The 24110-nt window shown below is 46.8% G+C and overlaps 1 protein-coding gene across 1 annotated transcript in view; it reads left to right on the top strand.

Moving 5' to 3' along the window:
• IGSF22 (immunoglobulin superfamily member 22) overlaps positions 1 to 23911 on the top strand; it is a 51820-nt gene extending 27909 nt beyond the window's left edge. Inside the window, exons 16-23 of the mRNA XM_065594735.1 lie at positions 5150 to 5323; positions 6535 to 6663; positions 8154 to 8450; positions 11069 to 11157; positions 13500 to 13692; positions 13968 to 14267; positions 16506 to 16832; positions 20521 to 23911. Of these exons, the coding sequence (XP_065450807.1) occupies positions 5150 to 5323; positions 6535 to 6663; positions 8154 to 8450; positions 11069 to 11157; positions 13500 to 13692; positions 13968 to 14267; positions 16506 to 16832; positions 20521 to 20588 (1577 nt within the window). The 3' untranslated portion in view covers positions 20589 to 23911. The remainder of the gene's footprint in view (positions 1 to 5149; positions 5324 to 6534; positions 6664 to 8153; positions 8451 to 11068; positions 11158 to 13499; positions 13693 to 13967; positions 14268 to 16505; positions 16833 to 20520) is intronic.
• Positions 23912 to 24110: the final 199 nt, after the last annotated feature.

A 24110-nucleotide genomic window follows, 5' to 3' on the forward strand; every position in this document is an offset into this window, starting at 1 on the left:
CCAGCACCGGTCAGACAAGAGCCCGTTCCTGGTTGCCCGGTACTGACCGCTCCACTGGTAGCTCCGGCTCTGAGTGAGGTTCCCTGACTGTAGGACAAGCCCCGGTACCGACGGTGCTGTCTACATTATCAGCACTGAAACCTGTCCCATGGCCCCAAGCGCAGTGGCCAGTGCCATGGAACCCTTGGGGGTTCACCCAACCTTCCCAGGCTGTCCAGTCGGTGTCAGGAGCCTCAGAAAGGCCAGCAGCCTCAGTATCCCGTCCCCCTCCAGTGCTTGAGACTTCGGGGGGTAAGACCCCTACAGGTCCAGGAGGACCCAGGGGAGCAAGCTGCTGGACCACCAATGGATGTGGAAGTTCCTGCGGCACCGGCATCATCCTTATCATCGCCAGACAAGGCTATCACGGGGCCCCCTCACCCAGTTCCTCAGGATGACGCCAAGGTGCTCCAGCAACTTTTGAAGAGGGTTGCTTCCAATCTGGGGCTTCCGGCAGAGGACTTGGAAGAGCCCTCAGACTCCTGTGCTCCTCGGCTCCTACCAGGGTGGCTCTACCCCTTCATGACCCCATCTCTAAAAGGGCCGAATGCAAGTATTTTGTGCCAACCAATGGGCATAAGTACTTACACTCCCACCCAGCCCCCAATTCCCTTGTGGTCAAGGTGGTTAACCACAAAGAGAGGCAGGGACAACCTGGGGCCACCCCCAAAAATAAAGACTCCAGGAGGCTGGATCTTTTCAGATGTAAGGTTTATTCGTCTTCCATCCTTCAGCTGAGAGTAGCCAACCACCAAGCCCTCCTTGGCTGATATGACTTCAACATGTGGCAAGCCATGGCCAAGTTCGAAGGGTTGCTCCCCGAGGCTTCCAAGAAGGAGTTCCGAGCGATCCTCAATGAGGGCACGACTGCAGCCAGGGTGGCCCTCCAGGCGGCGTCAGACACTGCTTATGCTGCTGCCCACACCATGGCTTCCGCTATCTCCATGCAGCAGCCTCTTGGCTGCTCCTCTCTGGGTTGTCCACTGAGGCCCAGCAGTCTATGCAGGACCTGCCCTTCAATAGCCGGGCTCTATTTGCAGAGCAGACAGACCGCAAGTTGCATGGCCTCAAGGACGCCCGCACCACCCTGAAGACCCTAGATCTCTACGTCCCAGCCACAGCGCATAAGCGGTTCAAACCGCAGCAGACACAGTGCCAGGGGAGCCAGAATCAGCAGGACCAGGCCCATAAATGAGCCAAGGGCTACAAGCGCCATGCGAGCCACCCGCCTCCACCTTCTGCCCAGGTGGGCTCGACCCGGAATAAGCAGGGGCCAAAGGGTCATTTTGAGGGTGCACCCAAGAGCGACCTACCAGACTATTCCCCGGATCCATCCTTCCCTGTGTTCTCCAACCATCTTTCCCTCTTCCTCCCTGCCTGGTCAGCTATAACCTTGGACCGATGGGTCCTCAGCACAGTGGAGCAGGATTATACCCTCCAGTTCCTTTCTACACCCCCCCTTCCCACCCGCCTTCCCCATCCCTCTTCAGGGACCCCCCTCATGAGCGTCTTCTCGCGCAGGAGGTAAAGAGGTGCGGTGGAAGAAGTTCCTCTCGAGTACAGGAACAAGGGGTTCTATTTCCGGTACTTTTTAATCCCAAAGGCCAAGGGCAGTCTACAGCCCATCCTGGACCTGCGAGACCTCAACAAGTACCTAAAGAAGCTAAAGTTCTGCACGGTTTCCCTGGCTACTATTATCCCCTCCCTGGATCCAGGAGACTGGTATGCCATCCTCAACTTGAAGGACGCATACTTCCAAAAGCAATCTCTCAAGGACACAGACGCTTCCTCCAGATTATGGTGGGCCTCCACCACTCCCAGTTTGCGGTCCTCTTGTTCCGCCTGGCGACAGCACCAAGAGTGTTTACCAGGTGCATGTCAGTGATAGCAGCTTACCTCAGGCACCGGGGTATCCAGATCTACCCATACCTCAATGACTGGCTTGTCAAGGGCAGCTGTAGGTCTCAAGTCCAAAGGGATGTCACAGTGCTTCAAGCTACATGCTGTTCTCTAGTCCTACTGGTGAATGACAAAAATTCGATGTTAGTGCCAATGCAGCGAATAGAGTTCGTTGGAGCGATCCTCAACTCAACCTGCGCCAGAGCATTCCTGCCACTGGAAACGTTCCACACGTTGACGAACCTCATCGCGGAAGTCTCCGTGTTCCCTCTGATTACAGCCAGGGTCTGTCTATGCCTCCTGGGTCACATGGCAGCGTGCACTTACATGGTCCGCCATGCCAGGCTCCGGATGTGGCCCCTGCAAGAATGGCTGGCGACGGTCTATTCCCAGTCCCGAGACCCCCTGAAAAAGATCATTAGCATTCCCGAGGTGATACTTACCTCACTGTGGTGGTGGACAGACCGCAGGACAGTCCTGGCAGGAGTTCCATTCGACAACCCACCTCACTTCATTGACTTGGTGTCTGATGCCTTGGACCTTGGATGCTGGGGGGCGCATATCGGTGTCCTCCAGACTCAGGGGATGTGGTCCCCGGATGAAGCACGGTTGCACATAAACATCAAAGAGCTCCGAGCAGCCTGGCTGGCGTGCGGAGTCTTCTTGCCCCACCTGTCGGGCAAGATGGTACGAGTCCTGACGGACAGCACAGCCTCAGTGTTCCGCATCAACAGGCAAGGGGGAGTGCGCTCGTCGACTCTCTGTCAGGAGGCGCTCTGACTATGGGACTTCTGCATCAGCCACGAGATCCACCTGGAAGCTTGTTACCTTCCCAGTGTCAGACCAGCTCAGCAGGGACTTCTCCTCCCACCATGAGTGGTCACTCCATCCATAGGGAGCCGGCATGATCTTCCAAATGTGGGGAACTCCCTAAGTGGACCTGTTCGCTACCAGACAGAACAAGAAATGCCACCAGGTTTGTTCTCGGCAACGTCTGAGCAAGGGCTCCCTCTCCTATGCCTTCCTCCTGTTGTGGTCAGGCAGCCTGATGTACGCATTCCCTCCAATTCCACTCATCAGCAGGGCCCTGGCAAAGATTAAGAGAGACAAGGCGCAGGTCATCGTGATTGCCCCGATGTGGCCTCACCAGCACTAGTTCAGAACACTCATGAGCCTGTCAGCAGCTCCTCCCTGGCCCCTGCCCAACCGATCGGACCTGCTGTCACAGGACCACAGTTGGCTCCTGCACATCAACCTCATGTCCCTCCACCTCTCAGCGTGGATGCTGCGGACCTGTTCAGAAGGAGTCCAGCAGGTCCTCCTGGAAAGTAGGAAGCCCTAACTAGACTGATTTACCTGGCCAAATGGATGAGGTTTTCCCATCGGGCGTCCGAATGGGGCATCTCTCCCTCGCATTCCTTCATACTGTCCACTGTCCTGGACTACCTGCTCCATTTGAGGAACCAGGGCCTGGCACACTCTTCCATTAGAGTGCATCTAGCGGCCATCTCTGCTTTTCACCCGCCGATCCAAGGACAGACGGTGTTTTCCCATGACGTGATAGTCAGATTCCTGAGGGGGCTTTGAGAGACTCTTCCCACAGGTGCGGGCTCCCATCCCGCAGTGGGATCTTAACTTGGTCCTCTCTAGGCTCAGCAGCCTGCCCTTTGAGCCGCTGGGTCCTGCTCCCTTTCCCATCTATCATGAAAGGTTGAGTTCCTGGTCGTGGTGATGTCAGCGAGACGGGTCTCTGAGATTAAAGCCTTGACCTCAGAACCTCCGTACATGGTCTTCTATAAAGATAATTTTCAGTTGTGGCCCCACCCAGCCTTCCTGCCAAAGGTGGTCTCCACCTTCCATATGAACCAGGACATCTTCCTCCCGGTGTTCTGTCCAAACCGCACAAGACCAGTGAGGAGAGGCATCTTCACACCCTGGACATCCAGAGGGCCTTGGCTTTCTACTTAGAATATACCAAGCCTTTCCAAAAATCGACTCAACTCTTCATCGCTACAGGAGATAGGATGAAGGGTCACCTGGTGTCCTTGTAGAGGACTTCCAATTAGATTACCTTGTACATAAGGACCTGTTATGACCTGGCGGGGGTTCCACTGCCGCCAGTTGTCAGAGCCCACTCAACGAGAGTGCAGGCATCTTCGACGGCCTTCCTGGCACACATCCCTATCCAGGACATCTGTAGAAACTCAACGTGGTCCTCTGTTCACACGTTCACCGCTCATTGTGCCATCACTCAGCAGGCCAGGGATGACGCTGGGTTCAGCAGAGCTGTGTTGCAATCTACACGTCCATGAACTCCTACCCACCTCCAGGGGTACTGTTTGGGAGTCACCTAATACGGAATGGACATGAGCAAGCACTCGAAGAAGTAAAGAGAGATACCTTTTCCATAACTGATGTTCTTTGAGATGTGGTGCTCATGTCCATTCCATGACCTGCCCTCCTTTCCCCACTGTCAGAGTTTCCGGCAAGAAGGAACTGAGGGTGGGGGGAGCCAGCAGCGCCCCTTGTACCGTGCCATGTGGGCACCACTCCAGAGGGCATCAGAGACAGTCCCCTACGGATACTGCTGAGGGAAAAACTTCAGGCACCGGTGCATGTGGCAAGCACACATACCTAATATGGAATGGACATGACCAACACCTCTTGAAGAACACTAATTACGGAAAATGTAACTATCTTTTTATATGGCACCTCTTATATTCAAAATACTTTACAAAACATTATCTAACTAATCTGTACGGCATCCTTATTAGGTAGGTAATAAATATTAGTATCCCCAATTTATAGATGGGAGAAATGAGGCAGAGAGGGTAAGTAACTTGTTCAAAGACCACACAAAAATCAATGTCAGACCTAGGATTAAAACTCAGGAATTCCTGGGTCCCAGTCCTGTGCTTTTAGACTACTAGGTCAGTGGAGATATACAGTATTATCTTAGGAACAAAACATAAGGCAATGACATTTTCAGGTCTTTACAAATGAGTACTGTCCGCTACTGAATCCCAAAAAGGAGCTGGGGAAATAGATAACAAAGCAAAAGCTCTAGAAAGGGGTTTTTGGCAATGAAGGAACTTAGAGGTCTAGATCGCTCTTCCTGGCCTCTTGCTATCTGTTGCTCTTACCAAAAGAGGTTTTGCAGTAGAGCAGTAGATGATTCTGATTCTTCTGTGCTGAATCTAACTCTGTCTAGAGCACCCTGGACTGGCATCTCAACCTCAAGTTACAGATGTTACCAAGGAAGCTGTCACCATCACCTGGAACCCTCCAGCACAGGATGGCGGCTCTCCAGTACAAGGGTACATTGTGGAAAGAAGGAAGAAAGGCAGCAACCTTTGGGTCCCAGTTACCAAAGAGCTAGTCCAAGGTCAGATATCACTTCCCTGCACCATGCAAGGGCAAAATGAAAGCTAGAGAGGACATGAGATGAGAAGCTGAAGTTCTGATCACTCAAGCAAAGGGATGATGTTGTCTAGACATAGCATATGGTTTCTGAAGACCAGCTATAGATATTAAAGTCCAAATTTTCAAACATGGTTGCCTGAAATTTGGGACCTAAATCTACATTTAGGCACCGAAACAGCTATGGCCTGATTTTCAGAGGTGCTGAACATTAGAACAAATGGGAGCTTTGGATACTCAGTACCTCTGAAAATCAGGACATTTTTATTTATGTGCCCACATATGGATTTTGGTGCTAATTTCAAGCATACACATTTGAAAATTTTTCCCTGACTAACCATACTACCTTCCTCTGTTTTTGACCAAACTTGATTTAAATAAGTAGCTGAGCTTGTTATCCGTATGAAATGGTAATCGTTTATGATAGATGTAAATCACAGCTTATATAACACATGGAAACATTTATTTCAACAACATCTGAATAACAAGACTTTTGGTCTTAGTCATCTTTTATTATCATGATTCTTTCTTAGATTCTTCTATCTGATTCAGCATTTTGGATTTCCTTATTAATTAAATGGCAATCGATTGATTGAAGGACCAAAATTAATTGCGGTAAAGGGTGGAAGCTGTGTTAATTTTAAGACAAAATATTTGGTTCCAGAGGTTTTGACCAAATTGAATGGAAGATCTATCTGATGAGTCTTTGGTGGCCAGATTCCGATAGTCTTACTCAAATTGATTAGTACAATGGGACTGCTCATGGAAAAAATACTACCTAACATGAGTGAAGTCATCAGACCCTGGCCCTGAATTAAGTAGAAGGAACTATACTGGCAAATTATACATTTTTCCTATGCTATACATTTTAAAGCCAAATCGGTTCCTATGTTATACATTTAAGGCACATTTATGTGTGCCAAAGGGGTCCCCCTTGGAATCCTTGGGGTTCCATTGTGCAAGTGGGGTGCATGATTGGATACTTGGAGACCATCATCATTCATAATGTTCCCCAAAAAATTTTTGAGCTGAAATGTCCCATGCTTAGTCTCAGGCCAAAGGTGATTTTTATGCATTTGTTTGTTTTGATACTCACTTGGGAATTCTTTTATGCGTGAAGGAACTTTCCCTAAAAATTACGAACCATCTACACACTTGTAACATTTCCATCTTTAGATACCAAGTTCAAAGTGGATGGATTGCTGGAGGATACAGAATATGAGTTCCGTGTTACAGCTGTGAACCGTGCAGGGCCTGGACAACCCAGCGCAGCCTCAAACTCTGTTGTTGCAAAGGACCCCATCAGTATTTTTCTTTTATTACTTATTCCCTAGCATTCTTAAAGCTGTTTCCCATAACGAGACCCATATTATATGCAGACAGCATGCCCAGATCAACATGATAAGTTGCTACCATGCTTAGGTGCTTTCTGTACTGGGGAGGCTTTCATTCACTTCCTGGTATTTGTACTCTGCCAAAAGTCATAATGCAATCGTTTCATACCAGTGTGAATCATTTCTGTTTAATGGACTTCAGCATACCACAAAACTGTGCTCCATGAGGTAATCTCCTCCTCCTCCACCCCTTGCCTCCCCTCCCACCTCGCCTTGAACATTTGGTAAAAGAAGGATAAACTTCTGCAGAATTAGTAAAAGATGATTGAGCAAATTTTCCAAAGCTTAGTTTACAAATCTGTTTTTTCATTAGCAAAAATGTGGGCCTAATCCTGCGCCCATTGAAGTCACAGCAAAACTCCCAATAACCTCAGTGGATCAGAAATGGGCTGTGTAACCTGTTACAATGGGCCAGCAGGCCCATGTACCATCTCTGAGTAACATCCATTCCATGCAGCCACGTAACCAACCCCATTTTTAAACCAAGTTTAAACTGTATAGGGAAGGGGGGAGCTTCTGTAATCGTTGCAGGAAGGGATGTCAGTAGCTGTAAGTAGTTTAGAAAAATACGGGGAAAATAAGAGTCAGCAGAACTAGAGGGGAGATCATTCTTGCACCTACGTAGAGCACTAGGTTAAATAGTTCCCCAAATCAGAAAACTTTTCAGTTCCTTCATATCAGAGGGCCACACTACAAAATGTCACAGCCAAAGATATAGCTCCCTTCATATTTAAAGATTCATATTATCTCAGACAAAAAGCTAGAGAGGGCTTCTTGAACATTCTCATCCAATCCTTGTAGCCCACTGTGAACATTTATTGCAGGGGTTCTGCAACTGTGAGTCAGGACCCCAAAGTGGGTTGGGACCCCATTTTAATGGGGTCGCCAGGGCTGGTGTTAGACTTGCTGGGGCCCAGACCAAAGCCTGAGCCCCACCTCCCAGGGACAAAGCCCAACATCTGCAGTTCTGGGTGACGGGGCTCAGGTTACAGGCCAGGGCTGAAGCCTTTGGGCTTTGGCTTTGACACCCCCATCCCCACCCGGGGCGAGGGGGCTCAGGCTTTGGCTTTGGTCCTCCCTGCCAGGGTGGCAGGGCTTGGGCACTGCTTGTTACTGAAGTCACACATCATGTGCTGTCCTGGGCCTCTAAAACTCAGTCTTAGAGGGAACAGGGTGCTCATAAACCTCAGGAGCAGTGCCTTGTGACAGTGCTCAGCACTTACTGGAAATCAGGTTCCTTTAAGGTGTCTCAAGTTGGGCACCCCAAAAAAGGATTTGGCTGAAATCACAAATCACTTTTGAAAATGTAGGCCTGAAATATGGGGTTGGTGCAGAGATAAGGGTGAAAATCCCTGGTTTCGGTACACTGTGTTCATCACCAGTGTGCTGTTGCTGTTTCAGAGCCTCCGGGAATGGTGAAGGGGATCCATGTGGTTGACTCTTCCAACTCCAGCATTTCCTTGGCGTGGGAGCAGCCAGATCAAGGAGACTTGCCCTCAGGATACATACTCGAGATGCGTGCAGAGAACACCAAGGAATGGACAAAATGCTCTAAGATCCCAATCTCCGGCACCAGCTACACTGTGGGAGGCTTGCAGGAGAGGCAGAAATATTTCTTCCGAATCCGAGCGGTGAATGAAGCTGGTGTGGGAGAACCAGCGGAGCTAGATGAAGGAGTCTTAGCTATGCCCCCTCCAGGTAATCTCCAGGATATCCTGTCTGGCTGAAGGTCACTTCTGTCACTCATTCATTCATAAGTCAGTGTGTTTGTTTGAATAGCCCTGGTTTACAGAGCTTCACAGAGTGACTATTAATTAAGCTCATGCTCTTTGCAGGTAATAAAGCTTTTGTTAATGGCTAGATGAACATTAGCGTGTAATCCAGTTGTTCTCCCTGACAGTCTGCCAGCTTGACTGGTTTGTAATGTCCACAAAAGCTCATGCCAAATACATTTTCAATAGGGGCTTTGCCCATCAGCAAAGAGGATCAATTAGGGATCTGATTTTGCTTAGAGAAAACCAGCTCAAATATATAGAGTAAAATCCAGCATTTTTTAGCCTTTTCAGACTCCTAATAAAGATGAATTTTGAGCCTTTTCAGACTCATAATAAAGATGAATTAAATTAAATGAATGAACTTCTCCCAGAAAAGGCTATTAACAAATGCTCTTTCTGTTCTGTGCAGTGGTTTACTCCAATATAAAGAGACATCTCAGTGCAACGGGTCTTATTTTTTGCTCATATCCTCAAGTAAATTTCACTTAGAGTTTGCAGATAAGATGTTGGCAAGTGACATTGGGCCACAGAAACTCTTTGTAGAGTCCTGGAGCTGGACCGATAGCTATTCTGCCACACTTCCTGCTAGGGCTGAACTATAAGAATCCTTCACAGCAGTTCCTGAAATCTCCAGCTGCAGCTCAATTGGCTGCAGCTTCTTCTGTCATCAATAGTCTCCCATGTCAGCTATGTGATTGCAGAGGCAATTCTCAGGGAATTCTCCCTGCTGCCAGTGATGCTGTTAGATGGGTAGATAGTAATGTCTCCTGATGGGAAAGATGGCTAGATAGCTTACCTGCTACTGATCAGTACACTAGTACATAGTATTGGTAGTGCCCATCTGCAATAGAGACTGGTACTGAGACACAGATTACTGTTTTTCCAACTGCGTAGCGAAGGGTTCAAATGAACAATCAGGTGGCACTATGATAAACAGACAACATGGAGGTAATTGTATTGACAAGGGGAGACACAGCCCATCACATCTTGAGAATAACTGCTGAGGTAGCTGACCTGTCATTAGTATCCCTTCGAAGCCCTATTATAAGAGGTGGCAGTTCAGACTTTTATTGTTTAGCACTCATGGGTAGTGAATTTGTTTTTACTCTGCTAGTTAGGAAATTCAAACAGCTTGTCTCTGGGATGTTCCCAGGGGGTAGAGCTGCCTGAAGAGGTAGAAAGACTAGCAAGGTAAGATACAGAACTCATGAGTCATGCTACATTGCAGTGATTTCCATCAGGAATAAAGACATCTGGCACTGACCAGGGGAATGTCAGAAGACAACAGCCAGCAGAACAGCACAAAATTAGAATATTTATTAAAAGCAGCTTTTCCTTTAGGTCTTCACTTCAGAATTGCACTAATAATCTTGACACTAATTATTACCTCTCCTAAAAGAGAAACACCAATCGAACCTCAGATTTACTGTATGACCCAAACAAAACAAACTGTGGTAGGAAATAGAAATATGTGGTGCTGTCATGAAGCGCACATGTAGTTTGATGGGAAACAACAGATCTGCTATCAGCGTAGTGGGAGTAAGCAGCGGACAGTTATTTTTAAGTCGGTTAAAATGGTGATTTCAAGCAACATAACTTTTTTGGCCCACAATCAGTTTTCTCACACTAATAATTTTTAAATGGTAATACTTCCTCCCCCTTGCAACTTGGTTTAAAAGAATATAATTGACTCTTCTGATTGAGACCTTGAGTGCCAAGGGATAAATATTCCTCACCTAGTTGCGTGCCCCTGGAACCTGAGAGGGCAGGAGGTGGCGGTGTTAAATGCACATGGTAATGGACCCCTTACATTACAGGACAAACAGTGCTGTAGTAACTCAAGGCTCGATTTTGCAATCCTAACGTTGATGAATACCTATTCACACAAGCTGTGCCATTAACTTCAGTAGGAGCGCCTGTGTCAGTGTCGCGCTAACAACCATACCTTAACACTTGTTCACCCAAGCTTTGGCTTCTGTTCAATTTAATTACTGCCTTGATGGTTTGAAGAGAAGGGCAGCTCTCATTAAAGTGTATTACTTACTCTTATTTCTCAATTTCTTTGATAGCAGAGGCACAGCCTTTCTTTAAAAATTGCTTGGTAAAGGTGTGGCTACTAAACAGGAGTGGCTACTAATTGGCAGCAGCTTCAAAATGAAAATATACATTATCTGTTTCCTTTCCTGGACGTACGTATGTATGTATGGTTCCCTCTAGCACTAATCAGCCCATCACTACAGTATCTGTTCATAATTAAGAGTAGCTTCATTTCCACCTTTAAAAAGACCAGATTCTCAGTCCCATTCCCATCTTATGATGCAATTACTAACTTAATTTCTTAGCTACCTTCTGCAGAAGCTAATTTCAAGGACTGCTTTTCTTTCTCCCATCATGTTGTTTTCATTGCACAATGCTTAAAACAGCAGGCCAACAGAGGAGAAATGGCTTTGCTCAGATATGAGGCCTCTAAGATTTTAATTATTCTCTCTCTCTCTCTCTCTCTCTCTCTGTTGTGGTGGTGGTTTGTGTTTTGTGTTTTAGCCCCTCCTAAGTTTGATCTAAGTACCAAGCTGAAGAGTCATATGGTGGTTCGCGCTGGGACAGCCCTCTGCATTCATGCTGCTTTTACTGTGAGCTTCCTTCTGCCCTGCTCTACCTCAGGGAAAGTCTGCATTGAAAGTTTTGTTTGGTGTCAAAGTTTTATCACCATTTTCCTCCTTTCACAGAAGTGGGGCCTGGTCCCACAAGCTGTAGATGATTGGAACATCCACTGAAATTCCCCATGGCCTCCTCCCATTTCCGCTGTAGGGGCAGTGGAGGAAGCAGGGAATAAGTACCCAGTATATCCCCACACTGCAGGTGGGCAGGGAAGCAAATGGTCAAATCCTTAACTCAACCACATCAGTGTACTCGCTAAACCAGTGTGGGAGTAGGTGAAGCAATCTGCTGCTGGTCAAGACTAATGGCTGATTACTCACTCCCATGAGAATGGGGGAACAGAGAAGGCATTATGACTCTCTGAGGCACAGTTCCTTCCCCTGGGCTTCTAAAGTGGTACAGATACATACCTCAGGGCTAGATGTAAAAGGATCATCTGGCCCTTTAAGGGACAAATACTTCTGCTGGCCTTCCTCGCAAGAACAATCACACTGACTTAAGTGGGACAATTTGCCCGAGTAAGGCAAGTAGGATTTGGCCTGATGGCCAGGCAGCACTTTGGATCTGTGAAGCAGTGTGTAAATGCTGATTGATTTTAGGGCTAGGTTTTATAAGCCTTCTTCACGCTGGTGAAGTTGGAGGGGCTATTCCCAGGAGTAAGCACCTACCAGCATGAGAAAGGGTTGCACAATCTAGCCTTCAGTAGTGTGGATTTGGGTAGGGAGTTAATATCAACCCTCCGAGAATAAGCACTAACAATTACTAGGAGAGACCTAGCATTAAAATGTGTGTGACTTCTGTTTCATTAATTACGGTAATGCAATGTTATCTGATTGAGATGCCACACTCACCAGAGCTTTATGAATCCTGTAATCTGTTCTGCTCAAATTCATGCCAGAGAGTGAAGCTTTACAAGCAGCATAAAGAAGTGTTGTTAATAAGGGTGCACGTGATTGTCACATTGGGCCAGGAAGGTTTTTTTTTCTTCAACTCAGTAACTGCACAGGATACGACTTGTGGCTGATACACAGTCAAGCCTTTCCCATTTGTTCCAATGGCTACGTCACTGTGATGGTCTCAAGATATTTTATTGTATTGTATTAAAGCTCTCAAGAATGTTCCCGGTTAGGAGCTGAGAGGCACGGCGTGCTTTGTAGTGGGGATTAAATGTGGGCCACGTATTTGTTAAAGGAAACATTACGGTTTGTGGTGCCAACTACCTGCAAAGCTTTGAGCACCCTCGATCGCTACTGAGGGTCGTTAAGTCAGTGGGAGCTCAGGGTGCTTGTACCTCACAGGACATGCTCAGCACCTCACAGGTTTGGCCCTAAAGCCAGAGTAACTTCACAGGTGACAATCAGCGGTTATAGCAGATTGAAACAGAACAGGGCGCTCTCCCTGCACTGGCCAAGGAGGAGGGAAGGCTGCTCAGCCAAACCAGGAGCTAGGAAGAGAGGGCTCACTGGTAGAGTTATACACCATCACCTCTCCTAATTTAACTCCTGATTACAATGCAGTTGTTCTTCATTTACACTAGACTAACTGACAGCAGGATCTGGTCCCCTAGGGGATGAATCTTGCAGTCCTGGCTCTGTCCTATCTCAGGCGCAGCTCCCACAAAAGTCTATGAGAGATTTGACTCAACAGGGACTAAGTGCTCAATCCTGTCCCTTCAGCTCTGAGGGTCATCACCACAGGCACAGAAGGGATGACAGGAGCCGGCCCTAAGGCAGGACTGCAGGGTCATCTGTTCTATGCCAGCTTGAATTCACTGCAGTAGAGGAGCTGCAGTTTCCCCTGGGGGAACCTCTTGGTGCACTGTCTAGAGCTGAGGTGTTACCTCCATTGCACCAGCCCTTTCCTCTGCTTTTAAAAAGTGCTTGGAGAAGATTAAACAGAGATAAACTTTATTCTCGAGGTAATGTTGGAATTCCTCCTGCGGAGTCCGTAGAGACCACTGCATCAAGTGTAATGCTGGGGGAAGTGTGATTTTTTTTTAACATGTTTGAGAATCTTGATCAACATCATCGTCTTGAAACAAAACTAAGGGTCAGAACTGCAGCTGGAGTAAGCTCAATTGGCTTCAGTGGAGTTATGTCCATTTACATCAGCTGAGCATCTGTCCTAATACCAGGAGAGCATACATTCCCCTGGTATTTCTACTGCCAAAATTCCCTGGGAGTGCTCTCCTTGGAGTATTTTGGGTGATATCAAGTTGATTGCATCCAAGACACTGTTATTTTAGGTTCAGAGTTATCTATTATATACTGAAAGTTAAGGCCACCATTAATTTTTACACATTTATCTCGGACAGGGTTCCCCTCTACCAACTGTGACCTGGCAAAAAGATGGAATTCCCACAAAAGGGAGAGAGATCATCACCAAAGGCAAGAACCACTCCCAGTTCCTCATCCACAGCACCAAGCGTTTTGATTCTGGTGTGTACAGGATCCTCCTTAGGAACGACTATGGTGAAGCCCATTATGACATCCAAGTACATGTGACAGGTACAGTATAGCAAAAGCTCTAGCTTCCAGGCTACAACTGGCTTTAGACAGGGAGCCAATTAGTCTGCCGGGGATTCCAGGTTCTTAGATCTGGAAAGGTCCAAGGGAATGAATTTAGGATGTGCAGTACCAGAATTTGCTAGACACACAGTGATATGCATAAGCAATTCACAAGGCAGCAGCTGGGTTGAAAAGGGTTTGCTTCGAGAGAAAAAAATAGAGGGGTGCTCCCAAATAAGAGAAACAAATACCTAAAGGTGTTTCCTATTTGTTAGATTTCCCACGGCCACCAAAGAATCTGCAGCTGGTTGAGGAAGTGCCGAACACCGTGACTCTGAAATGGGATCACACCCCAGATATAATGGATGATGGGCATGCCCATTACGTCATCATGAAACGTGACGCTAGAACTGCCACCTGGTTCACTGCAGCTGAGAAAGTCTACAGTAACAAGTACACCGTCACAGCCCTGGTCCCAGGGAGGAAATACTTTTTCCGAGTTATTGCCCGCAATGACATTGGAGACAGTGACCCTCTGGATTCCAAGGAGCCCTGGCACATCTCTAAAGACAAAGGTAAACATTAGAATAGATGCATGCACAGAGAGGGAAAAGGGTGCTCTTGTAGATAGGACACTAGACTGGGAACCAGGAGGTCTGGCTTCAATTCCCAGCCTGGTCACAGAAGTCCCTTAACCGCTCTGTACTTCAGTTCCCCATCTGTAAAATGGAGACAAAAATATCTCCTTTCTCCCACTCTTTGTCATCTCATCTATGAGCATGTAATCACACTGGGGCCCCTAGGTGTTACCTAGAGTCATATGCATAATAATGATGATAATATATTCTCTCTCTGTGTGTATGTGTAAATAGAGGGTAGTTGTCTTAACATGAGAGAGTTCTCATTTTTTACTACTAGGTTGCCTTCCAACTCATCGCTGGCTGAATTCGGACAGTTCCCAAAATGAATAGCTAAAAATCTGAGAGGCATAGCAGATTTTTATTTTTATAAAAAACATATAAGCTGTAGGGTGCAAAAGTTCCTAAAACTTATGATATCCACTAGATGTGCTTATTTAAAGTTTTACCTCTCTTCCCTCCCGCCCCCCCCCCCACCCTCCATCCCAGTTTGTTTCCCTCCACTCTTAATCGGTGGCTTAGTGGATGAGATGATGTCCTCATTAGAGATGGGCCGAAAACAAACCCCCAGAGCTGACCATTCCCTCACTCAAGGGAAACTCATATCAGGATCATAAGTGGGCCGTATCCCCACAATGGGCCAAACCAAAACCCCACGTCCAGACACTTGGAGATAATTAGGATCCAGATCAAACTTTGTCATGCATGACAATTTCTAGTTTAATAAGCAGGACATTAGCACAAAACAACCAGACAGGTTGGACAGCTGCAGATAAATTTTCCAAGGAGCATGTGCACATTTTGCTATGACGTTTCCAATCTTGTTAGTACTGGAGATGCCACACAGATGGTTTATAGTCATATGTGTATTTAACATCAGTCTTTCTTGTGCCATATAAGCTAGACACAATCATGTCACTTCTCTTAAGGTATTTCCATTGTTTTAGGGTGTCACCAAGAAAGAAAACGTCTAACTATAGCCATCACAGTGTTCTTGGTTCTACTCCAGGCCTGATTTGAATCTCACTTACACTGCTGTAAATATGGACTAACAGTGGAGTTAGACCCACATTAATCAGAGGTCAATAAAAGAACCATTAGATTTTCTGTGCCTTAGAGCACTTGATAACCATTCTTTATGCAGGATAGCAGGACACAGTTGCAGCAGAGAACTACTCCCTACCGCCCATTGAAAATGACAGACAGTCTTCAAGTTGCACATTTTGGAGAGAAAAGTAGACGGCCTTTGCTTTATTGTCACAGCCCAAGGGTAATGAGAAAAGCAGCAAACTGTGCTCTGAGAATGAAGTCGGTGTAACTGAGAGCAGAGTTTTGCCTTTTCATATTAAATTTTAATATAGGATCAAGGAATTTTACCCAGCTGGAGCTCCTACTGGTGGGAAAAGTAGATATATAAAAAAGGAAGGGTTTTCAACATGCTTTTTTGGTTATGGCTGAAAAATGTAGCACATTCCTGCAATGCACACTGCCGTTTGTAATAGTCTCCTTGACTCTCTGCAGCATTCTGCATACTGCTAATCCCTCAGTGCCAACTATGCAGAGATGTAATGCTTCCACCCCCAAAAAGTCTACATACTTCAGTTGACAATCATGTGTAATAATTTATTAGCATGATTTGCATTTCTAACATATCTTGTCATCCAAAGATCCCACACCTTTTTTCAAGGTAATGACATTAACTAGAGAAATTATGCATTGCAACATCTACATGAAGCAGAAAAATCTGACACCTTTTTACAGATGGGGTACAAAGAGGTTAAGTTACTTGCCTACAGTTGCATGGGAAGTTAGTGTTTAAAGTTGAAAATAGAACCCAGAGGTCCTGACTCCCAGCCCCCTGCTCTCCCCACCAAACATGCTGCTTCCTGATTTGTATTTATAAGTGAAGAGGGCTGGTGGAGTGCTAAGAATAATCATATTGAGACATGCTACTGATTCCCTCTGCTCTTCACCTAGTGTTCACTAGCTGGGAAAAAGAAACTTGGGGCCTGAGTTTTACACCAGTGTAACTGAGTTGACTGGAGTCACTACTTGTGATTCATACCAGTGTGGGAGGAGAACCCAGAGCCCAGCGGGGTACGGCTATCTCTCTGGAGGTATGCACTGCTGTTTTACACATTTGGAAGCAGTGGCGATCCCTTTGTTTCCTTGTAGAGCGCTTCAATGGCAAGTTGAAGGAGTATCACGAGAGAGACTGGCGCCAGGCCCCCCACTTCATTGCTCTGCTGAAGAACCATGCAGTGCACCGGGGCCAGGACTGCACCATGAGTTGTGCTTTCCTGGGCAACCCCCGCCCGGTGGTGACATTGTACAAAGGCAATGTGAACATCACGGCCAATTCTAAGTTCTGGTACAACTCAACAAGTGGCGTCTGTACGCTGATGATCCCCACCTGCAGCTCCAAGGACAGCGGCGACTACACCGTGGCCATTGAGAACGAGCTGGGCCAGGAGAAATGCAGCTGCGTGTTGACTGTGTATGGTGAGTTGAGTTCTCAGCCTCCATCTTTCCTTGGCAACAATTCTCCACCAGCCCCATGTAGCTGCTGATTTGAAATCTCTGACCACAATATACTCCCATGATCTCTCAGCATAGGCATGCTTACTGCACTGGGTGGGCCAATTTCACCTGGCACCAATGAATTACACCAGCTTGACCCCCTGCACACACCCCACTTGGGGGCAGAGGCTATCTCCCTCTGTGGGGATTTCCTGCCAGGGCAGGATAGCTTTATGTTCCGCTGGGAGCTTCACCACCAGCATTTATTAAACATTTCCAGATCAGAATGGTAGTGTTTCACACCCACTTTGCACTTGCTTTGCGTAGGTGTAAATGGCTTCCCAAATTGCAAGGCACTGGAGAACTGGGCCCAATCTGAAGAATATATTTTCATATCTGGAAATAGGCCTACTTCTACTTAAGTTAAAACAGGTGCAGCTGCCACTGAAGTCAATAGGAATTATATCCAGCCAACTGAGGGCAGAATCAGCCCCTTTTAGGTACTGTAGCAGAGCAGTATGAAACGCCATACTTTTGCTTAGTGAATGGAATCGTATTCCTTCAAGAATTCACACAATGGATCAAGGGCAAAATATGCCTATTTCTGGGAGATTTGCACTGCACACATGGCAAACCTCCACCTTGGATTAATTTGCTTATGTGCTCCTAGAATGGCATCTTGCCATTTTCACAGGGTTTCGCCTTCATTTTCTGTTGTAGAGAAAAATTCAAGGGAAAGGCACAAAGCTTAAAATGTTTTCCCTCTTTTTGCACAATCCTCTCCCCAGCTCCCTGGCTATTTCTCTCTGTTTTCCCTGGTGGTGAGAATGCTCTCCACCTCCATAGGGCTTTTACCTTAGGTTGCAGCAGGATAATTTGGCTGGGAAGGGGAGGGTTCCCATTGTATTTATCCTGTGGGATCAAATAATTCTATTTGCATGTGGTGATGCTGTAGCACTAGGCCCTAACACCACAACATGGAGATGCAGCATCATTGTGTCATGGTCCCCGAATCTGGGGACTATATAATTGCTCTGCAGGATGACCTCACAGGGACACATCAGACCCATGAAAATCAGCTGAAGTCCCATTTCAGCACAGGTGGCAACTCTCCCAGGAGGGTGCTCCATGGTGAGCTTGACACTTCTATACATCACCGTGGGAAAATTAAAGAAAATTGAAGGGATGCCTCAAATAGGAAATATTTAAGATTAAGAATTCTTCATCCCATGGCCTTCGTCTCAGTTATACTATGGAATCAAATGCCTTTGTTTTAATATGGGGTTAAAGTGGCTTTCTCTTGAGCTCTGTTCTCTCCAAGCATAAGCCCTGATGCCTCAATGCATGTCATCGCTCTCTTAAATGAAAGCTGAGAGACACATTTCCCAGCATAGAAACTGATACACCAATAAGGAGAGGCTATAATTGGATGGATCTTTCAGTGTTATTTTTGTAGGTGACTGTGGCTTCGCACAGCTGGCTGACAAGTGCAGATGATATCACTCTGAAGTTTCAGTTCTTTCTTCTCTATTGCTAATGGAGAAGTAACTCAATCTGGCACGATGGCAAAGAGTGATTGTTACTCTCCATTTGCTATTCCAAATTAGAGTTTTATTTTCAGTTAGATTTATTTATTTTTATATATATATATAGTGTGTGTGTATACAATATACACACATGGAGCACTCCTTCAGTTAAATCTGACCACTGCCGACCTCACAACGAAAAGAACGTTTGCTCCACTTAGGTGAAAAGTAGAAGCTGTTTGCAGTTCACGACTGGTTTCAGTAGTGTTTTGGAGACTGATATAATTCCGTGCAGAAACCACCATCACTGTTAACGTTAGTTAGCTGCCCCCTGAGGAGACTCAGCAGAAAAGAGGAGTCAATGTGCTGTGGAGGCCAACCTCCCCCCCAACCCACAGAGGGGCTGTCACTGCAGGTCAGTGATGAAGCACATTGGTGGGGAAGTGTGAGAGAACCTCAAACTGCTGCTGCCCGTGATGTACCTCTTCTGCAAATATATAGGAGACTTCAGAGCTGTCAGTGTGGCCAAGAACATAGCCCTCCTAAATAACACTGTTCTCTTTGATTGGGGGAGAAGGGAGAGATCCTGGAGGCCTCCCACCTCACATTCCATCCTCTCATGAATGTTTCCTCCTGAGGTCAGGTATTAAAATAGTATTAAAACTGCTTAATCAGTCCGAAGGAGAGATTAGAAAGTAGAGTCCAACTGCAGGGTTGGTTTCTCCCTTTAATTGTCCTTATCTAGGGTTAGGTGTCAGTGGAATTTTCAGTGGAAATGGGAGAGGTCACAGTGTCTGCTCTGGCTATGAGATTCCATTTTGGGAGCAGGGGGAGGGGGCTGATTGGCCAGAATCTGTCTCTTTCTGTGTGTGGGGGTGGGGGTGTGGAGAGGGGAGTGGGGGGGTGTTAGTATAGCTCAGGAGTTCACCACCACTTGGGCGTGTGACAGAGCTGAGAAGCTTACTCCAGCTTGGAAGTTTGGTATGACTCAGATGCTCCAGCCTGGCAATTGAACTTAGCTTGGGAGCTCGTCCTACCTTTTGGAGTTTACTCCAGCCCAGAGAGCCCACCACAGATTCAGCAGCTTAGTTTGAGTTATAAGTCCAGCCCAGACTAGGACCTAGAGCTGGTAGGTTTCACTTGTGGGTTTCAGTTGTCTTTACCTGTGTGTTCCTAACATTACAGATCACTCTAGGATAAGGGTGGCACCCAAGAAGAAGAGAAAACGTTCAAATGCACGTGTGAACACACTAATCTTAACTATTCATGGAGCACACCCTCCGAGTATGATTTCTATGCTGACCAGTAATGGGTCTGGCCAGAGCCGGATTAATGCAGGGCTTTAGGATTAATGCAGCCCAGGGCCTCGGGCTAAGGGAGGCCCCACAGGCCCACAGGCCAGATGCAGCCCACTGCTTCTTTTCATCCAGCCCACGGCAAGTCTCCGTGCCGTGGGCTGGACACCAGTCCCTGAGCCTCGGCGCCCCGCCCCTGGGGCTGGAGCCACGTGTGCTGGCTCGCCGATGTGCCCCTGTGGCCCCTAGGCGAGGGGCGTTCAGGGAATCTCTGTGCACTGCCCCCACCCCCAGTGCCAGCTCCCATTGGCCGGGTACCAATTGGCTCCTCTGCCTAGGGGCTGGGCATGCCAGGCACCTCTGGGAGCAGCACAGAGCCAGGGCAGGCAGGGGTCCCGCCTGAGGTAAGCGCCTCCCGGCCGGAGCCTGCACCCCACGCCCCCTCCTACATCCCTACCCCAGCCTGGAGCCCCCTCCTGCACCCAAACTCCCACCCAGAGCCCACACCCCAAATCCCTGCTGTTGAGCCCATTTTGTTCAAATTTCTAGGGGGCAAAATAGTTTTGGACTGAGACAATGCCCAGAAAAATTCAGCCCCAAAGTGGTTTATTTGAGACAGGTATGGGCAACTAGGAAAGAGGTTTTAATGGAAACTGGAACTCACTCAACTGCCATGTTTGCGTCCCATGAAAGTCATGATAAAATAATATTTTGCATTTATGTACTGGTGTGTTTTAATGGGGGAATCTCTCCACGCTTTCCAAAAGTACCATAGTAAACGATACATGGTTAGTCACTTGTCAATGGTTATAATGATGCCCCACTCTCTCTCTCTCTCTTTTCTTAAAGATAAAGATGATAAAAGCCTCCTGGACTCAGTGACTGAAAGTCTTCAGAAGTCAAAGCACATCATGTAATCAGCAGACCCGGATCCAAATTCATCCAGTCCAGCATGCGGAATAATTCAAACATTTCTGTGGAGTTTGACTTAGATATGCATGGCTCAAAACAGCAACTGCACTATCTTCTCTAGTGATCAGTGAAACCAAATGCCAAAAGCTGGGGCCTGTACAAGGGCAGTTTTGATGTTTCAATACTTTCTTCTACATAGGCAGCTTCCAAATGCTAGTGTGTGTGAATGGGAATATTTCCAATATTGGATGAAAATGTATCTTACAAATAAAAGGAGCCACAGTCAGTGAGAGTTCTGCTTTGACTTCAATGGGAGGAGAACTGAGCTATATCTGCATTAGTTATTGTTTCTTTACTGCAGTACTTAGAGGCCCCAGCTAAGCTCTGGGCCTTGTTGTGCCAGACACTGTACAGCCAGACAGTAAGAGATTGTCCCCATCCCTAAGAGCTTACCCTCTAGTCTAAATAGACAAGACAAAGAAAGGAAGTATTATTGTCCCCATTTTACAGATGGGGAACTGAGGCCCAGAGAGACTGTGACTCACCCAAGATCATACAAGAAATCTGCAGTTGAATCAGAAATAGCATCCAGATCTCAACCATAAAAGGAGAGGTTACTTATCTTGTACAGTAACTGGTGTTCCAGACATTTTGTCCCTATGAGTGCACCACATGAGGATATATATGTGCCCATGCACTCCTGAGCGGAGATCTTTTTGTTAGTAGTGTCCATGGGTCTGCATCTGCACCATACACTTCCTTGTGCTCCAATACAAGAGCATATAGGGAGTAGTGGATCCACGCCACTCCAGTTCCTTCTCAACCTCAGAGCTTGGTAGAACCCCAAAGCAGAGGGGAAAGGAGGCGGATGGTGGAGCTCCAATAGGGACAAAACATCTCAAAGAACTCCAGTTGCTTTACAAGGTAGGCAATCTCTCTTCCTTCTTCGAGTTATTGTCCCTGTGAGAGCTCCAAGTCAGGAGACACCCCCCCTCCCGAGCAGTACCTCAATGAGCAGGAGGATGCTGAGGAGGCAGATTTTGTACAGAGTTTAAAATAGCTTCACCAAAGGCTGCTCTGGAGACATATACTCAGGCATAATGCTGAAAGAACATGTGAACGGAGGGCCAGTTGGCTGCCTTACAAATGACCTTGATGGGTACCTTTCTAAGTAGGGCTATGGAAGTGGGATTGAACCCTAGTTGAATGAGCAGTGACTTTAGAAGGGGGGTGCATACATCTGAATAAGAAGTATCCTCTTCCATGTTCAGTGGTGAAGCTAAAGGAGTCAGTACCAGGGGCTTGGATTGATATCTGGGGCCAATCCAGCAATCATGATGGTACTGGTGGAGTCTTTATTTGAGGCTGCAGCAGTACCAGTGGATGTTGGTTCCAGTTGGTACACAGGTGCCAGTGGGAAAGTCCTCCCAGTACCCCTCAGCAGGGGGCACTCGGGTTCCTCCAGGACATGATGGTCCTCATGAAGGAGGAACCTGGAAGTCACTATGAGACCGAGGATTGCATCTAGGGGTGAAAGACCTCCAGTGGTACTGGAGATGATACTGATGATAAACTCACTCTGGAGAAATCTGGGTGACAGTAGATGGTATCAGGTGAGATGATTTCGTCAAAGAGTCCATGCTCTTTGAGGAGTCCTTCCATGTGGAAGTGTCCAGTTCTGGTACTGACGAGACCACTGTTTGCTGTTTGGCAGTGGGTTTCTTGGTCCGTGGCTTCATGAAAGTCTTCCTTGGTGGTGCCGATGCCTTGCTACTGTGACTGATAGGAGTCTCAGCAGTACCTGCTTTGGGATATGAGGTCTCCTTGTTGCTCCCACATCTAAGTAGAGACTTAGCCTGTCTATCAGGGAAGTGGGATCCCCTATGTTTGACAGTCTTTTGAGAGATCAAAGCTGTGCCCTGATTTCTGGTAGATGGAGCCAGAGCTAATGAAATCTCTGGAGCACTCTCCATGGCTGAGGCCAGTGTACTGGGGGAGGGGGGGGGGAGAAAGGGACCCTCCATGTCTAGGGAAGCACTCCATAAGGAGCAGTTTTAAATGGTCTTTCCTTAGTTTTTAAGCTCTGCTTTTGAAGCCAGAGCAAATCTTACACTTGGACTCTGATGCCTCTCCAGGGCATCAGAGACACAGTGCCCATCGCTGAGGGGAAAAGACCTGTGACAGGTCTGGCAAGGCTTGAATCCTGGGTCTTGGGTATAACCCGCCAGGAAAGCTGCTGCTCAAGAGGTCCCAAGGAAAAAAGGGGGCTCTGACCTCAAAACAAAAAGGCCGGGGAGACCCCCAAAGCATAAACTGTGCTAATAAAATAAACTAATAGGAAAACAAGAAGAGTATAAAAGAAGGAGCTGCGTCAGCAAGGTAGCAGACCGTAGAGACTTCTGTCTCGAGCCGCAGGCAGTTGAGAAGGAACTGGCGTGGTGCAGGTCGTCTTCTTCCTATATGCCCTCAGACCGCCGTACAAGGAGGCGTGGTGCAGGCGTGGACCCATGGATGCTGCTAACAGCAACAAAATATCTCCAATCCAGAGTGCACGGGCGCCCATAGGGACAACAACTCAGAGAAGACCCATCCTTCCTCTCTGTAATGTATTATAACATTGTTTATTACTACCTAACAAAAAGGCCAGATAGTAATACACAATATTTATTGAGACATAGCAAAGGTTTAAAGATGAACACAGACATGAAGCTGATACAAGATAGAAAGTGGTGGAAAGGCTTCATTTGGCCCCATCATCACTGTTGAGCTGACAAATGGGAATCAAAGAAAGATTATTATCTAAAGGCCTGCTCCTGCAAATAGTATAACCCATGTATAACTCTATTCATGGGAAGAGTCCCACAGATTTCAATGAAACTACTCCTGGATTGGTTTCAGTGTTTGTGTGATCAAGCCCTAAGAACTAACAAAAAAACATGATGGCTTCAGTCACTGGCATTTTAATCTCATTATATGCAGCTACCTGCCGCTGCTGCTGGTATGGCTAAAGCCAGATTAAGAATTATAATACCTATGAACTGCTTGAATTGATTTTGTGCCTATTCTTCCAGTTTAGCATTAATCTTTCCAGGAAATTGTTGCGAGATAAACACGATGCTGACCGGCCATGTGCTCCAACTTTCTTTGCAGGTTTAGAGTATTTTACATTCCATGTGCCACCTGGAGTGTGCTGGTGAGTGGGAAGGGAGCCCAGCTGAAAGGGGACATACCATCCCAGTGGGGCTGGAAATATTTAAAACAGTTTGCAAATGAAAAGGCATGGCACCTTCTGATGATGCTAAATGATATTAAAGCTACTTTGGAAACAATGCAGCAAAGTTCCTATGTGACAGTGGTTCATTCCCAAATGATGGGTCACTTTATTTGAGGGAGGGAGGACGTTGGAAGGGTGTTCACAGGATTTCTTTTGCTTAAAAGAGATTTGAAGAAGAAAAGAAATCTCAGTGTTAATTTTTTTTCTGCTTTTTCCCAAATTGACATGGAATTTTCACTTGGGTTAATGTGGA

The sequence above is a fragment of the Chrysemys picta genome, chromosome 4 (genome assembly GCF_011386835.1).
Source record: "Chrysemys picta bellii isolate R12L10 chromosome 4, ASM1138683v2, whole genome shotgun sequence".
Classification (NCBI taxonomy): domain Eukaryota; kingdom Metazoa; phylum Chordata; order Testudines; family Emydidae; genus Chrysemys; species Chrysemys picta.